Source organism: Delphinapterus leucas, chromosome 11 (assembly GCF_059928025.1).
Source record: "Delphinapterus leucas isolate spDelLeu-1000000601 "Yukka" chromosome 11, BTC_Dleu_Yukka2, whole genome shotgun sequence".
NCBI lineage: Eukaryota > Metazoa > Chordata > Mammalia > Artiodactyla > Monodontidae > Delphinapterus > Delphinapterus leucas.
Window position 1 is genome coordinate 39400246 of NC_143139.1, and position 17802 is coordinate 39418047.

The 17802-nt window shown below is 36.8% G+C and overlaps 1 protein-coding gene across 3 annotated transcripts in view; it reads left to right on the forward strand.

Annotated features, from left to right (window-relative positions):
- SPATS2 (spermatogenesis associated serine rich 2) overlaps positions 1 to 17802 on the forward strand; it is a 135436-nt gene that overhangs the window by 88526 nt on the left and 29108 nt on the right. For all 3 annotated transcript variants that reach the window (XM_030763100.2, XM_030763099.2, XM_022572254.3), the window contains 3 exons: positions 4873 to 4952; positions 8560 to 8668; positions 9802 to 9851. In XM_030763100.2, coding sequence (XP_030618960.2) covers positions 4873 to 4952; positions 8560 to 8668; positions 9802 to 9851 — 239 coding nt within the window. The remainder of the gene's footprint in view (positions 1 to 4872; positions 4953 to 8559; positions 8669 to 9801; positions 9852 to 17802) is intronic.

The window sequence follows — 17802 nt, forward strand, 5'->3', positions numbered from 1 at the left end:
ATGTACAGCATGGTGACTATAGTTAATAACACCGTATTGCTTGTTTGAAAGTTGCTGAGAGAGTGTATCTTAAAAGTTCTTACCATAAGAAAAAAATTCTAACTATGTATGGTGATGGATGTTAACTAGACTTATTGTGGTGATCATTTCACAATATATACAAATATCAAATCATTATGCTATATACCTGAAACTACATAATATAAAGTTACATATATGTCAATTATACCTCGATTTTAAAAAAAACTTGCTCAAGTCTGGTTTGATATATGTGATAGTCAGATATTTCTATGTTATCCTCATTGACATAACTTTTGCCTGATTTTTGAAGCCAGTGAAAACAATAACAAAGCCTGCAATATTTACAAATATGTCAGTGATCCTATAAATAGCATACTTTTCCCAAAATGTTCCTAAATCTGTGCTATTTGAAATAATTCCAAGAAACCTGTGAGATGGTTCCTGATAGAATGAGATAAATGATAATAAGAAAGCTCAGTGTCAAGGGTTCCTCATATCCTTTATGAATCTTGCCAGAGTATAGTATTTAACTTCATTTTTTTTTTTTTTTTTTTTTTTTTGCTGTATGTGGGCCTCTCACTGCTGTGGCCTCTCCCGTTGCGGAGCACAGGCTCCAGACGCGCAGGCTCAGTGGCCATGGCTCACAGGCCCAGCTGCCCCGCGGCGTGTGGGATCTTCCCGGACCGGGGCACGAACCCGTGTCCCCCGCATCGGCAGGCGGACTCTCAAGCACTGCGCCACCAGGGGAGCCCTAACTTCATTTTTTTTTTTCTTTAAAAATTTATTTCTGATAGAGTATACATGACCTTCTATCATAGAGTAGTTATAAAAGTATGAGACCCTGCCTTATTTCCTACCAATGGAATTAAGTAAATCTTAGGCTTTCTTTGCACGAAAAAATAAGAGAATTGTTAAATCACTAAATGTTGTTGGTGGGAATTAAAAATGACTTTCCCTATCATGTTGAGAGGCACTTAAGCTCCAGTTCATTGAAGCAGGGTTTTGAATCTACTTGAGTTGTTGGTTTAAGTAAAAAGAGGCAATATTAGCTGGTGAATAGACAAGTTAAGATGTTAAGTTATTGCTGCCCTTTTTGGCAAACTCATGATTTAGAATATAAATACAAAATGGGCATTTGTGCCCTGGGAGGCTGACTTGTACAGACTACAGGTCAGACTACAGGTTTCTTGCCCTTGGGCTTCTGGTTGAGTTTGGCTATTGGACAGCATAGACAGGAGACCAGAGGCAAGGAGGAGAGTGAGGTAGGAGTATCTGTTCCCCCAATCTTTCCCTGAGGGGTCACTGTGGGCTTACTGTGTCCTTTGACTAAAGGACTATTATCCTATGGCTGTCTCCACACCAGATGAAACAAAGATGAAAGAGCCTGCTCTCTCTGGGTTCCAGTAATTGCTCCCTCCTTACCTTCTTTAAAACCTCCAGTAGCAATATACGTTGCTATTATTAGCCAAGGAGTACTGTGCTCTATCTTGTGGTTTCCCTACTCCCTACCAGCACCTTCGAAAATAGTCCCTTCATTAAACTCTCTTCAGATTTCCCAGTCTAAGTGTGCTGTTTGTTTCCTGCTGGGATCCTGACTGAAACAGCTGCTTTATGTATTTTTTTTAACATCTTTAATTGGAGTATAATTGCTTTACAATGGTGTGTTAGTTTCTGCTTTATAACAAAGTGAATCAGCTATACATATATATATATATATATATATATATATATCTCCCCATATCTCCTCCCTCTTGCGTCTCCCTCCCACCCTCCCTATCCTACCCCTCTAGGTGGTCACAAAGCACCGAGCTGATCTCCCTGTGCTATGGGGCTGCTTCCCACTAGCTATCTGTTTTACATTTGGTCACGTATATATGTCCATGCCACTCTCACTTCGTCCCAGCTTACCCTTCCCCCTCCCCATGTCCTCAAGTCTATTCTCTACATCTGTGTCTTTATTCCGGTCCTGCCCCTAGGTTCTTATGCTTTATGTATTTTTAATCATTATCCTAACTGGTATGCCAAATAAACCCTAATAATACTTATGCTAATTTGAGGGGGCAGTAACTGAAGGTGTTTGCAGAACTACCCTTTGTTTTCCTTGCACTTGGTTTCATCTAGCATGTTGTTAAAGGAAAAAAAAATAAAAAGTGTTAGATGATGTAGAAATTAGAAATATGAATAGTTCATTTAAATATAGATTCCAAAATGCTGTTTTACCTTAAGTATCCCCTCTTTTCCCTAAAAGAGATTGGTGGTTTGATTCCTTAGTAAGATTACTGATGTCCTTTGTATCATCTCAGTGCTCATTAATGTGTCTTTGGGAGAGAGTACAGTTGACCCTTGAACAACATGGGGGTTAAGGGTGCTGACCCACAAGTGCAGTGGAAAATCCTTACAATTGGGCCTCAGTGTCCACAGTTCTGCATCTATGGATCCAACCAACCGCAGATTGTGCAGTACTGTAGTATTTACTGTTGAAAAAAATCTGCGTATAAGTAGCCCCAGGCAGTTCAAACCCATGTTGTCCAAGAGTCATCTGTACTTACAACTGTCAGGTTATATCATCTGGATAACCTAAAGCAATTCTGAGAAGGTTGCTGGGTAGTAGTATTTTGGCTATATAAGATTTTTATCTGTACTGTGTCTCTTTTCAGTTAATAAAGATAATTGGGAGTTAACCATATTATGTCGTCACCTGGAAAATTCAGGCTTTAAATACTGAGTTTGTGTAAATGTGACCTGATTTTTCATTCAGGGAACAATCATGATACTGCCAATATTACAGAGGTTAAATCTAACTTAATTCACAGTTCAATGGTAATTGGCAAACATAGTTTCTCTTTGAATGACATTGGCTCTATTCATATCCTCTTTTCCACTTTTAGTACCAAAATATTGTTATCATTCTAACTTATAATTATCAGTCTTCCAGAGCAACTAGGAGGTATTTTAAAACACAGGATAACGATTGAGCTGTAAAAGAGGCTTTAATTAACTGGGACAAAGTGAGAGAGTGGCATGTACCTATATACACTACCAAATGTAGAACCGATAGCTAGTGGGAAGCAGCCCCATAGCACAGGGAGATCAGCTCGGTGCTTTCTGAACACCTAGAGGGGTGGGATAGGGAGGGAAGGAGGGAGACACAGAGGGAAGGGATATGGGGATATATGTATATGTATAGATGATTCACTTTGTTATAAAGCAGAAACTAACACACCATTGTAAAGCAATTATACTCCAATAAAGATGTTAAAAAAATTTTTTTTTAATCTGAAATAATAGTAAAAGAATTTGGAAAGCGCACTAGTATATTACTGTATTTTTTATACCCCCATCTTATTCCATTCAGACTGCTGTAACAAAATACCACAGACTGGGTAGCTTATAAACAACAGAAATTTACTTCTCACAGTTCTAGAGGCTGGAAATCTGAGATTAGAGTGCCACCATGGTCTGGTGAGTGCTTTCTTCTGGGTTTCAGACTTCTCATTGTGTCCTCACATGGTGGCAGGGGCTAGAGGACTCTGTAGAATCTTTTTTATAAGAGCACTTATCCTGGGACTTCCCTGGTAGTCCAGTGGTTAAGAATCCGCTTTCCAATGCAGGGGACGCGGGTTCAAACCCTGGTCAGAGAAGTAAGATCCCACATGCCATGGGGGTAGCTAAGCCCACGCGCCACAACTACTGAGCCCTCACACTCTGGAGCCCGCACTCTGCAAGGAAGAGCCCACCGCAGCCACATAAGTAAATAAAATTAAAAAAATAAAAAAGAACACTAATCCCATTCACGAGGACTCCACTCTCCAAAGGCCTCACCTACTAATACCATCACTGTAGGATTTCATATATGAATTTGGAGGGGAGAACACAAACATTCAGACCACAGCAACCCCTTTTCTCAAAATTTCCCCTTTTACTTGCTTTGTTGAAATTCTAACCCCCAAGCTACTCCCAAGTATGGTGCATGGATCTGCAATGTTGATACCGCTTGGGAGTAAAAACCTCAGGCCACATGCCAGACTCCTGAATCAGAACCTGCATTCTAACTGGAGATTTCCCCAGATGTTAAGTATACACATCAGAATTTGAGAAGCACTCTAACCATGTCCTAGGATCGCATCTCATTAGATTAAAACAAAGTTGTCAAGTGTTAAAGCTGAGGTAATTTGTTGATCATATAGTCACGGGTAAAGAAACTGATTAAATTCATAGGTAGCCTTTTCTTTAGAAGTGCAGGGAAGCCAAACTCTTTTCTGTAGTTACTTACATTGAACTAAGTTTTCCCATTTGTGCTGGTAATGTAAACTCAGGTACATTGCTTTATCAAGTATTATATTGGGAACACAAACAAATGTGTTCATGGAGTTCATAGTCTAAGAACATGGTGTGTGTGTGTTGCAGTCTGGAAGATGGAAAGTACTTTTATGTGTTGTTATTATTAATGCCACAGAAGCTCTCATTCTCACATTTTCATATTTGTTAGTATTAAACTTTACCTTGAGGAGCTATTTACTTTACTAGCTACTTTACTTTAGAGGGTCTTTTAAATTAACATAAGATAGTTAACAAAGATGCCAAGGATTACTGGACAGTCTAATATAGGTGATGTACTTAGTGTTTTTCTCAAGCTGTGACAGTTTCTATTAAAATAAAATTAATTTTATAATTTTAATGCAAATGTAGTTATCAGTTATCTATATAATAGAATTTGCAAAATAACAACTAACTTCTTGTTAGCTGTTTATGGGAGAAAAGCAGCTAGTATTGGCCCTTCCATTTTACGGGATGGATTATATGTTAGCTTTGGACCATGTTGAATATATTTTTTCCTTCTCATTGTTTCAGATTCATCAGGATTCATTTTTGATTTGCAGTCCAATACTGTACTGGCCCAGGGAGGAGTTTTTGAGAACATGAAAGAGAAGGTATGACTAGTTACTGTGGATAAGAAACTTGAATGTTTTGTTAAAATTTAGATACTAATAAAATCAATGGCTATACAAACTCATTAAGAAAGTGAAATTTTAAGAACAAAACTGTATGAATGCCACTGTATATCAGAGAGTAACCACCATGAAGGTTTTGAGGAATCAGAGCCTATACGTGCAACTTGCTTTGCATGTATACATATACATATATTTATTCTAAATTCTCTTGAAGACATCTTAATATTAATTAATATTATAACAATATTTATATGGCTAAGTGTGTATCTCATTTAGCAATGTTCTTTTTTTTTTTTTTTTTTTTTTTTTTTGCGGTACACGGGCCTCTCACTGTTGTGGCCTCTCCCATTGTGGAGCACAGGCTCCGGACTCGCAGGCTCCAGACGCGCAGGCTCAGCGGCCATGGCTCACAGGCCCAGCCGCTCTGCGGCATGTGGTATCTTCCCAGACCGGGGCACGAACCCGTGTCCCCTGCATCGGCGGGCGGACTCTCAACCACTGCGCCACCAGGGAAACCGTAGCAACATTCTTTAAAGAACAATCTGAGTAGGATCTTCCCTTTTTCTTTTTTAGGACAACCCAATTTTTATTTTTTGATTTTTATTTATTTGGCCATGCCGGGTCTTACTTGCAGCACGTGGGATCTTCGTTGCGGCACGTGGGGTCTTTTAGTTGCAGCATGCGGACTCTTAGTTGTGGGATGCAGACTCTTAGTTGCGGCATGCATGTGGGATCTAGTTCCCTGCCCAGGGATCGAACCCGGGCCCCCTGCATTGGGAGCGTGGTGTCTTAACCACTGGACCACCAGGGAAGTCCCAGGATCTACCCTTTCACTTGAAGAGGATTTTTAAGTCCAGGAGACTTTAGAGCAAGAAGAGAAATAAATTTTCTAAGTAATATACCTTTGGAAGAAAAGGTTGTTTTTAGTAATATAACCCTTAATGAGCTATACTGAGAAAAACATTTTAAAAAAAAGTTTTATGTGTGTTCTCTGTCTTATTTTAAAAGTATATTGTTGATTATGGAGTCATAGATATATATTGGTTCAGTAATATAAACACTTTCACATTTTAAGGTATCAGAATTTTACCTTTATCATTGAATCTGTTATTTTTGCCTGAAGCCCATGTTCTAGTGATCAGTGCTAAGTTTTTTGCTCATTTCAAAAATGTATATTACAAATTTGCCCTCTTTGTATTATAGATTATATACCTTCCCATTTGTGTGGTTTTAAACCTTATCATTGTTCAATTAAGCCTGAAACAAAAAAGTATAGAATGATATGAAAACAAGTGTACTAAGAAAGACTTAGGTTCTAATACAGATTCTGCTAATTACTTGAACAAGATACTTTACTTCTCTTCGTCTATAAAAGGACTTCCTTTTCAAGCAGTATGGCTGACTAGATACCCTGAAAACATTTCTAATATACAATGCTTACAAATACAGAATGAAAAATAACATACATCATTTTAAATGCATAGATGGGGAATTCCCTGGCGGTCCAGTGGTTAGGACTCTGTGCTTTCATTGCAGAGGCCCTGGGTTTGATCCCTGGTCAGGGAACTAAGATCCTGCAAGCCACATGGCACGCAAAAAAAACAAAAAAACCCAAACCTTTTAATACTATATTTGAACTTTTATTATTCTATATGAACTTATGTTGTAAGAAACAAAATTTCCTAGCTCTATCCACTGAAAGGACCTAGAAATAATGACTCCCTGGTAGCAATAAACACACCTAGCTCTTAGATCTTGGTTTCTAACTACCACTTTCTACCAAAAAGAATCAGGTCTTCTTGAAAAAATAACCAATTTCACATTGTGCAGTAAGACAAGAAATGAAAATTATAAGGATTAGAAAGGAAGAAAAAAAAAACTGCCGTTATTTATAGACAATACTGTTGTCTACATAGAAGAACCAAGAAAGCAACAAATTATTAGGAATAATGAAGTCATCAAAATAGCTGGATATAAAATCGATATACAAAAATGAAAAAAGAATATGCAATTATTATAAAGTATTTTTAATCTCAAAAGATATAAAATACCTTAAAATACCTTAGGAATAACTGACAAAATTGGAATTCCCTGTTTTAAAGGGAAATTTGGCATTTCTAATGAAATTGTAGATGCCCTACTGTTCAGGAATTCTACTAGTGGTTATATACAATAGAGGCATCCTTTCACTGTTCACAGAAGACCCTTTTGTTTTTTGTTTTTTTTAACAATTTGCTAAACATTGTCATAGGCACTGAGTATTCAGCAAGTAAGCATAAGCATAGGAATATTTATTATAACATTTTTCATAGTAGCCAAACACTGGAAAGAACGTAAATGTCCATCAACAGGAGAATGAATAAATTGGCTATATTCATACAATGGAAATGCTATGTAGCAGTTAAAATAAATGAATAAGATGCATTTATCAACATGAAAAATAAATCTACAAAAATTGTTACATGAAAAAGCAAATTGAATATAGACATGTACGATATGAATGCAAAACAGTAATATGGATTACCTGTGGATACATACATACATCATAAAAGTACAAAAACATGTATCAAAATAACACCAAGTTCAAGGTAGAGATCTCTGTGGAGAGGAGGGAAATGGGGTTTAGGAGAGACTTCATGGGCACTTCAGTTGCATATATTTTATTTTATTAAACTGGCTGTCATATAGTGAGTGTTCATTATGTTTTATATACCTGAAACAGTTTATAATAATTTAAATTATCTTTAAGCATTATTATACAATTAAATGATATGAAGTAAACGTTTTGAAAAATGCTATACAAAAATCTGTTATTGTTGGGCTTCCCTGGTGGCGCAGTGGTTGAGAGTCCGCCTGCCTATGCAGGGGACACGGGTTCGTGCCCCGGTCCGGGAGGATCCCACATGCCACGGAGCAGCTAGGCCCGTGAGCCATGGCTGCTGAGCCTGCGCGTCCGGAGCCTGTGCTCCGCAACGGGAGAGGCCACAACAGTGAGAGGCCCACATACCGCAAAAAAAAAAAAAAAATCTGTTATTGTTGGTGGTTCGTTAAACTTCCCACCTTTCTCTGTAGTTTGCTAAAAATGAGGAAATGTTGATGCTAAATTAATACCTGATACCTAAATTAAACCACCCTTTCTTGAAACAAAATCTGGCACAAATCTTTTTTAATTAATTAGGTTGCACTGGGTCTTAGTTGCGGCATGCGGTCTCCTTAGTTGTGACATGAGAACTCTTAGTTGCAGCAAGCATGTGGGATCTAGTTCCCTGACCAGGGATCGAACCTGTGCCCCCTGCATTGGGAGCGTGGTGTCTTAACCACTGTGCCACCAGTGAAATCCCCTGGCACAAATCTGTTTCTAGAAATGTTCTGCTTTTCTAAGTTTTGAAATTAATTTTTATGTACTGTTATCACTCAGCTATTAATCATTCCCAGTGAGATGGTTGTATGTACTCACACTGACACTCAAGAGTGATATATCTTGTTAAAAATGAAATGGTACCCTTTCTGTTATTCTCTGTATGAGATCTCAGTTTCCAACTGACCTACTGATATTAGAATTAAATGAACTTGTCTTCTTTTCCAGATAAATGCAGTACGTGCAATAGTTCCCAATAAGAGTAACAATGAAATTATCCTGGTTTTGCAGCACTTTGATAATTGTGTGGACAAAACAGTACAAGCATTCATGGAAGGTAATCCTAGCTCAATATTTTTATAAGTTTGTATTTGTTCAAATAGAAGTTGCTTCAGCATTCTATAACATTCATTCGGCAATCTGGTGTTTCATAGATGATATAGCAGACGCCATGATAACATAACATACCATGCCATTTTTAAAGATATCTCTTAAAGCTCCCTATTTCAGCCCTAGAAGTAATTCGTTCATAAGCTATATAATACCTGGAATAAGAGACAAGCTGAGAAGACTCCATCATTTTATTCAGAACGTTCTCTAATGGTAGTTAAGAAGAAATTAGGTGGCCAGTGGTATAAGGGACTTGATTGGAGTTGGGTGTAATAAGAATTTAAGAAACAATGACAAAGTAGTGGTCCAGTAGCTCAGCCACAGATGGCAGATTCAGGGACTCAACATTCTTTTTCAGGCTCCAGTACCATTTAGTCTGGCTCTGGCAAGTGATTCAAATATATGGGTTTGAGTATCCTTATTTACCATACAAAAAATGGTAGGCTTAGCCAAGCCTTCTGATTTATAGAGTTGAGGAGTGTTTTACAAACTTCTTTCCACATAACTTGTTTGGGGAAAACTGCCTAAAGCTATCGCATCATGGAACAGTGACAGCGACATCAGAATAGGTCTCCCTGTTCCTATTTTTCTGAATTTACCAGTATAGAATAAACATGTCCAAATACTGTAAGGTTTTTCTTCGTCTTCATCTGTTTTCTTTATAATGTTAGTATTTGGGTCTAGGGTAGTATACAGTTCTCTCTGAAACAGTGTAGCTAAGGTGGTGTGTAATCTTCTGAAGGAGAGAGGATACCGTACTTGGGCTGAAACCAGTCATCTTTGTATTCGGTCAAAGATATATAAATAAAAGAATCTTTAAAATGGTCAGGCTACATTAGTCTCTTCTTGGAAGAACTTAACTGAGGAAATTGAATGGAGAAGGAGAATCTAAATGGGCAGGTATTCTAAAAGGTAAGCATGATATGATTATCTCATTACATTAGCTTAGAGACTTGAACCTTAACTTTTCCTATTGGGAACTTTGGAGATTTTCCAGCAGTTACAAAATTCGGGGACACTAATTCCTGCTTGAGCATGCATGTGGTAGGAGAAAAAATATGTAATTGGTTTCTCTTACAGGTAGTGCCAGTGAAGTACTCAAAGAATGGACAGTAACAGGCAAGAAAAAGGTAAGAATGAATTAAATTTAGAAGTGTGATATCAATATTTGTATTATAAAAAAATTTAAGCTCTGCCAAAATATTTGGAAGATTTACATATGCATCTTCAGCTTACCTGGTTAAGAAAAGCTTTCTTCTATGACACTGAAACACAGCTATGTACATAGAATACCACACAATCTCCTCCACGTGATTTTGGGCAGGAAGCAGAATGACTCTGCCATGGTGCAATTGCGGAGGGTATTAATATTATTAATATTAGGCAGGGGTGAAACTAGAGAGCATGTCAAGGAAAGCAGAGGTCCTCTAGAGAAAGTGATCTAGTCCAGCGGTTTTCAACATAATTCATATCACAGGTCAGTTAAAATAGTTCAGATTCTTAGGTCAGACCACTTGTGTTGTGATCTCTGATACTAATGAGCTTTGGCTTAAAGCCTAAAGAGGGGCTTTGCTACTATTAGCTATGCAGAGGGGTCTGATGGTCCAATTCAGGGAGGTAGAAGGCACTTGGGCTGTGGAGTCAGTCAAAACTGGATTTATATCCTTTTTCACTACTTACTGGCTTTATTTCCTGGGAATATTGTTTAACCTTAGTGTGCCTTATTGTGCTTATCTCTAAAATAGGAAAATAATATGAACAAATGCAAGTACTTAATACAGTGTCTAACATATTAGTTCTCCTTATCCACTTGAAACCGAAGTGCCTTCCCCAAAGGATACTAGCTGGCCTCAGAATGCTTCCCGTAGCTCTTTACTCTAAATCTGGTTCCTTTAGGAAGTGCTTGAAGTGTGAATTTCAATCAAGTATCTCTATGAAATCTCTTTAGGGTCTATATTAGGTTAGTGCTGGAGTACTGGAATACTTTCTTGATGACTCCACATCACTTCATTAGGAGTTCTGTTAAGTATTGATTAAACCAGGCTTGACCCCAATGACCCTTGAGAATTTTTTCTAAGAAGAACTTAATACTATTACAGGTTCCCCTGAAGCTCTCCATACCTGTAGCTTTGAGTATTTGCTTAACTTCTTCCCATTGCTTTCACCTAATGTGAGTGTGTGTTCTGGAGAACAGCAGCTTATTAATTTATTGGCCCAGGATAATAGGTTATTAGTGATGTGAGATATGCATGAAGCTGGAAAAGTATGTGTTGGAGACATAAATTTCTTAAAATTTGGAGAAAGAAAAATGGCTTCAGTTTGGCAGTCCCAAATGCCCAAATCTAGTTCAGTTAACTGCTGGGATTAGTTCAATAGGATGTGACCATGAACAGTTACTGGGACAGGTATTATATATATAAGACAGTGATATGAAAACTTAGCCAGTTCACATGGGAGAAAGTATTTAAGAGAAAGAGAGATGAGAGCTGTGGAGAGGAAAAAATTATATCTAGCGTTACATTAGTATTCCTGTTAGGGCCATGAAAGGGGTTTAGGGTAAAATTAATTCAGTCATGTCAGTCTAGCCTTAGAAATAGAATTACGTATTTCTAGTAGAGCTGTGGTTTGACAAAATAAAAGGTAAAGGATTTTTGTTTTAATTTTAGTATTTGCATAGGTAATATATTCATGTGGCTCAAAATTCAAAGCTATAAAAGTGAATATACTGAAACATCTTTATCCCTGGGGATAGTTCCCAGCCATTTGGTTCCACACACCAGAGGCAAACTGTATTATCAATTTCTTATGTATCTTATGGGATATTTTATACATATATATAAGCAAATATGAATATATATTCTCCTCTTTGCTTGCTCCTTTTTCATGTAATATATCTTGGAGCTTATTCCATGTCAATATATAAAGAGCTTTCGTGGTTTTTTTATGAATGTATACTCATCCTACTGTTTAGATGTACCATAACTTACTTAACCGTTCCTTTATTGATCAACATTCAGGTTGTTTGCAACCCTTTGCTATTATTAACAATACTTCAGTGAATAACCTTGTACATATATCATTTTGCATGTGTTAGTATCACCTAGGATAAACTCCTAGAAGTGGAATTGCTGGGTCAAAGTGTATATGTATTTGTAATTTAGATGAGTATTACCAGATTGCTATAGAGAGAGTACCACTTTGCACTCCCACAAGTGATATATGAAAATGCCTGTTTCTTTATACCCTCAACCCTACAGTGTTATGAAACGTTTTGAACTTTGCTAATCCAGTAGCTGAAAAATGATATTATAGTGCAGTTTTTTTCCAAATGTTTTTTTACTGTGGTAAAATACACATAAAATTTACCATATCTTAACCATTCCAGATCTCTCTCTCTCCTTTTCTTTTTTGTTTTTGTTTTTGGCTTTTATTCTAAGTTAATATCTGGACTAATATGCCAACGAAGGGTTTATATTTTACTTCTTTTTTAAAAAAAATTGAGGTAACATACCTGATTGACATATACACACTACTATATATAAAATAGATAACTAGTAAAAACCTACTGTATAGCACAGGGAACTCTACTCAATACTCTGTAATGACCTATATGGCAATAGAATCTAAAAATGAGTGGATATATGTATATGTATAACTGATTAACTTTGCTGTACAGCAGAAACGAACACAACTTTGTAAATCAACTATACTCCAATAAAAATTAATTTAAGAAAAATTGAGGGGGCTTCCCTGGTGGCGCAGTGGTTGAGAGTCCGCCTGCCGATGCATGGGACACGGGTTCGTGCCCCGGTCCGGGAAGACCCCACATGCCACGGAGAGGCTGGGCCCGTGAGCCATGGCTGCTGAGCCTGCGCATCCGGAGCCTGTGCTCCGCAACGGGAGAGGCCACAACAGTGAGAGGCCCGCGTACCGCAAAAAAAAAAAAAAAAAAGCGAGGTATAATTGACACATAACATTATATTAGTTTGAGGTGTACAGTATAATGATTAACTATTTATATGTATTGTGAAATGATCACCACAATAAGTCTAGTTAACATTCAGCACCATAATGGTATCAAAAAAAATTTTTTTGTCATGATGAGAACTCTTAAGATCTACTCTTAGCATCTTTCAAATATTCATCTCCAGAACTCCTTTCATTTTATAAAACTGAAACTCTATACTTATTAAAAAGTAACTCTCATTCCCACCTCCCTTCTGCCCCTAGCAACCACCACTCTACTTTCTGTCTGTATAATTTTGACTACTTTAGATAACTCATATAAGTGAAATCATACAGTAATTGTCTTTTTGTGACTAGCTTATTCAATTAGCATAATGTTCTCAAGTTTCATCCATGTTGTAGCATATTAGAGAATTCCTTCCTTTTAAAGGCTGAATAATATTCCGTTGTATGTATGTATCATATTTTGTTTATCCATTCAACCATCAATGGACACTTGGGTTGCTTCCATGTTTTAGCTGTTGTGAATAAATGGATGTACAAATATGTCTTCGAGACCCTGTTTTCAGGTCTTTTGGGTATATGGCCCAAAACAGAATTGTTGGATCATATGATAATTCTAATTTTTTGAGGAACCACAGCAGCTGTACCATTTTATATACCTACCAGCAGCGCACAAGAGTCCCAGCTTATCAACAGCCTAACACTTGTTTTCTGTTTTTTCTGATAATAGCCATTCTAATGAGTATGAGGAGATATCTCATTGTAGTTTTGATTTTCATTTCCCTTATGATTAGTGACATTGAGCATTTTCATGAGTTTGACCATTTGTATATCTTCTTTGGAGAAATGTCTATTCAAGTCCTTTGCCTGTTTTTTAATCAGGTGGTTTTTGTTGTGGTTGTTGAGTTTTAAGAGTTCTCTATATATTCTGGATATTAATCCCTTAGATATATGATTTGCAAATATTTTCTCACATTCTATATGTTGCCTTTTTTCTCATGAAGTCCAATTTGTCTGTTTTTTTCTTTTGTTAACTGTGCCTTTGATGTCATATCCAAGAAATCATTGCCAAATCCAGTATTGTGAAGCTTTTGTCCTACATCATTTTCTTCTAACAGTTTTATTGTTTTAGGTCTTACATTTAAATGTTTGATCCATTTTGAGTTAATTTTTGTATAATGTTTTAGGTAAAGGTCCAACTTTATTCTTTTACATGTGGACATTCCAGTTTTCCCAGCATTATTTGTTGAAAAGACTGTCATTTTCCCATTGAGTGGTTTTGGCACCCTTATCAAAAATCATTTAGGCATATATGTGAGAGTTTATTTCTGGGCTCTCTATTCTATTCCGTTGGTCTATATGTTTGTCTTTTTTTTTTCTTTTTTAAAGTTTTTTGGCCACGCTGTGCAGCATGTGGCATCTTAGTTCTCTGACCAGGGATCGAACTCGCTCCCCCTGCAGTGAAAGGGCAGAGTCTTAACCACTGGACCTCCAGGGAAGTCCCTATATGTCTGTCTTTATGCCAGTACTACACTGTTTTGATTATTGTAGCTTTGTGGTAAGTTTTGAAATCAAGTTGTGTAAGTCCTCCTGTTTTGTTCCTCTTTTTCTTTTCTTAAAAAATTTTTATTGAAATATAGTTGATTTACAGTGTTGTGTTAATTTCAGGCATATAGCAAAGTGATTCAGTTATACACACACACACACACATACTTTTTAGATTCTTTTCAGTTGTAGGTTATTACAAGATATTGAGTGTAGTTCCCTGTCCTTGTTGGTTATCTATTTTATATATAGTCGTGTATATATTTTAAGCCCAAACTTCTGATTTATCCCTCCCTGCTCCCCACACCTTTCCCCTTTGGTGACCATAAGTTTGTTTTCTATGTCTGTGAGTCTGTTTCTGTTTTGTAAATAAGTTCATTTGTATCATTATTTTAGATTCCACATATAAGAAATATCATATGATATTTGTCCTTCTCTGTCTGGCTTCACTTAGTATGATAATCTCTAGGTCCTCTTTTTCAAGATTGTTTTGGTCCCTTGAGATTCCATATGAATTTTAAGATGGGTTTTTCTATTTCTACAAAAAATATCATTGGGATTTTGATATGGATTGCACTGAATCTGCAGATCACTTTGGGTAGTATTGACATTTTAATATTAAGTCTTCCAGTTCATGAATATGTAATGTGTTTCCATTTATTTATGTCTTCTTTAATTTCTGTCCACAGTGTTTTATAGTTTTCATTGTACAAGTCTTTCACTTCCTTGGGTTAACTTAATTCCTATGTATTTTATTCATTTTGATGCTATTGTAAATTGATTTATTTTGTAATTTACTTTTTAGATTGTTAGTTCATGTATCAAAGTACAACTGATTTTTTTTTTGATTCTTTGGTCCTGCCCCCACTTCTTATTTTTATTTTTAAAAATTTTTTATTTTTAAATATTTATTTATTCATTTATTTATTAGGCTGCATTGGGTCTTAGTTGTGGCATGCGGGATCTTCGTTGCAGCACATGGGATCTTTCACCGCAGAGCGCAGGCTCTTCATTGTGGTGTGCGGGCTTCTCTCTAGTTGTGGTGCGTGGGCTCCAGAGCGCGTGGGCTTAGTAGTTGCAGTGCGCAGGCTTAGTTGCCTCACGGCATATAGGATCTTAGTTTCTTGACCAGGGGTTGAACCCACGTCCCCTGCATTGGAAGGCAGATTCTTAACCACTGGACCACGAGGGAAGTCCCCAGAAGTACAACTGATTTTTCTGTGTTGACTTTGTATCCTGCTGCTTTGCTGAATTTATCTATTTGTTCTAACTGTGTGTGTCTGTGTGTGTGTGTAATCTTTAGCGTTTTCTGCATATAAGATCATATCATCTGCAAACATATTTTACTTTTTCCTTTCCCTCTTAGATGTCTTTTATTTCTTTTTCTTTCCTAATTGCCCTGGCTATAACTTTCAGTACTGTGTGGAATAGAAGTGGCAAAAGTGGGCATTCTTACCTTGTTCCTGATCTTTGAGGAAAAGCTCTAGTCTTTGACCATTGTTCACTGTGGGTTTTCATATATGGCTTTTATTATGTTGAAGTAGTTTTCTTCTAATCCCCATTTTTTAGTGTTTTTATCATGAGAAGGTATTGAATTTTGTCACATTTTTTCTGTATCAATTAAGATGATCATGTGGGGTTTTTTTCCCTTTATTCTGTTAATATGGTGTATTACATTGATCGATTTCCTTAAGTTGAACCATTCTTGTGTTCAGGGAATAAATCCTACTTGGTCATGGTGTATAATCCTTTTAGTATGCTGCTGAATTTGGTTTGGTACTGTTTTGTTGAGAATTTTTGCATCAATGTTCATAAGGGATATTGCTTTTTTTTTTTTTTTTTTTTTTTCGGTACGCGGGCCTCTTACTGTTGTGGCTCACGGGCCTAGCTGCTCTGCGGCATGTGGGATCTTCCCGGACCGGGGCACGAACCCATGTCCCCTACGTCGGCAGGCGGACTCTCAACCACCGCACCACCAGGGAAGCCCAGGCATATTGCTTTGTAGTGTCTTTGTCTGGCTAAGTCTCAGGGTAACGCTGGCATCACAGAAAGAGTTAGATAATGTTCCCTTCTCTTCAGCCATTTTTTGTTTTGTTTTGTTTTTGTTTTTTAAAGTTTGACAAGCCTAAGTGTTTGGTAGAATTCACTAGTGAAGCCATTGGGTCCAGCGCTTTTCTTTGTCAGGAAATTTTTGATTACTGATTCAATCTCCTTACTAGTTAGATTTTCTATTTCTTCATGATTTAGTATTGGTAGGTTTTGTGTTTCTAGGAATTTAAACATTTCATCTAGGTTACACAATTTGTTGGTGTAAAATTGTTCATAGTATTTTCTTGTAATCCTTTTTATTTCTATAGAATTGGTAGTAATGTACCCACTTCCATTTCTTATTTTAATAATTTGAATCTTCCCTCTTTTTTTCTTAGTCCATCTAGCTAAACGTTTGTCAATTTTGTTGATCTTTTCGAAGAACCAGCTTTTGCTTTTATTGATTTTCTCTACTTTTCTGTTCTCTATTTCATTTACCTCTGCTCTAATCTTTATTATTTTCTTCCTTCTGCTAACTTTGGGTTTACTTTGTTCTTTTTATTTATTTTTTTCCTTGTTCCTTAAGTTGTAAAGCTAGGTTGTTAATTTGAGATCTTAGTTTTTTTGTTGTTGTTTATTTTTTATTTTATTATTATTATTTTTTTGAGATCTTAGTTTTTAATGTAAGCATTTGTAAATTTCTTCTTTAGCACCGCTTGTAAGTTTTGGTATATTGTATTTTCATTTTCACTTATCTCTAAGTATTTTCTAATTGCCCTTGTTATTTCTTCTTTGATCCAGTCATTGTTTTAAAATGTGTTGTTTAATTTTCACTATATTGTAGATTTTCAAGTTTTCCTTCTGTTATTGATTTCTAAATTTATCCCATTGTGGTCAGAGAAGACACTTTGTATGATACCTATCTTTTAAAATCTGTTGAGACTTCATTTGTGCCCCAGCATATCATCTATCCTGGAAGATGTCACATGTGCACTTGCGAAGAATATGTGTTCTATTGTTGTTAGGTAGAGTGTTCTGTATATGTCTGTTAGATCTATTGGGTCTGTTGCATTCTTTAAATCCTTTATTTCTTTACTTATCTTCTGTCTAGTTATTCTGTCCATTACTGTGAGTAGGGTATTGAAGTCTCCAAGTATTATTGTAGAGCTGTCTATTTCTTCCTTCAATTCTGTCAGTTCTTGCTCCATATATATAATTTTTTTAAGATTGATTATTTATTTATTTATTTGCTTACTTATTTTTGGCTGCATCAGGTCTCAGTTGCGGCACGTGGGATCTTTGTTGAGGCATGCAGGGTCTTTCATTATGGTGCGCAGGCTTCTCTCTAGTTGTGACGTGCGGGTTTTCTCTTCTCTAGTTGTGGCATGCAGGCTGGGTGGGTGGGCTCTGTAGTTGTGGCATGCGGGTTCCAGAGCACATGGGTTCTGTAGTTTGCAGCACGCAGGCTCTCTAGTTGAGGCACACAGGCTCAGTATTTGTGGCTTATGGGCTTAGTGGCCCCGCGGCATGTGGGATCTT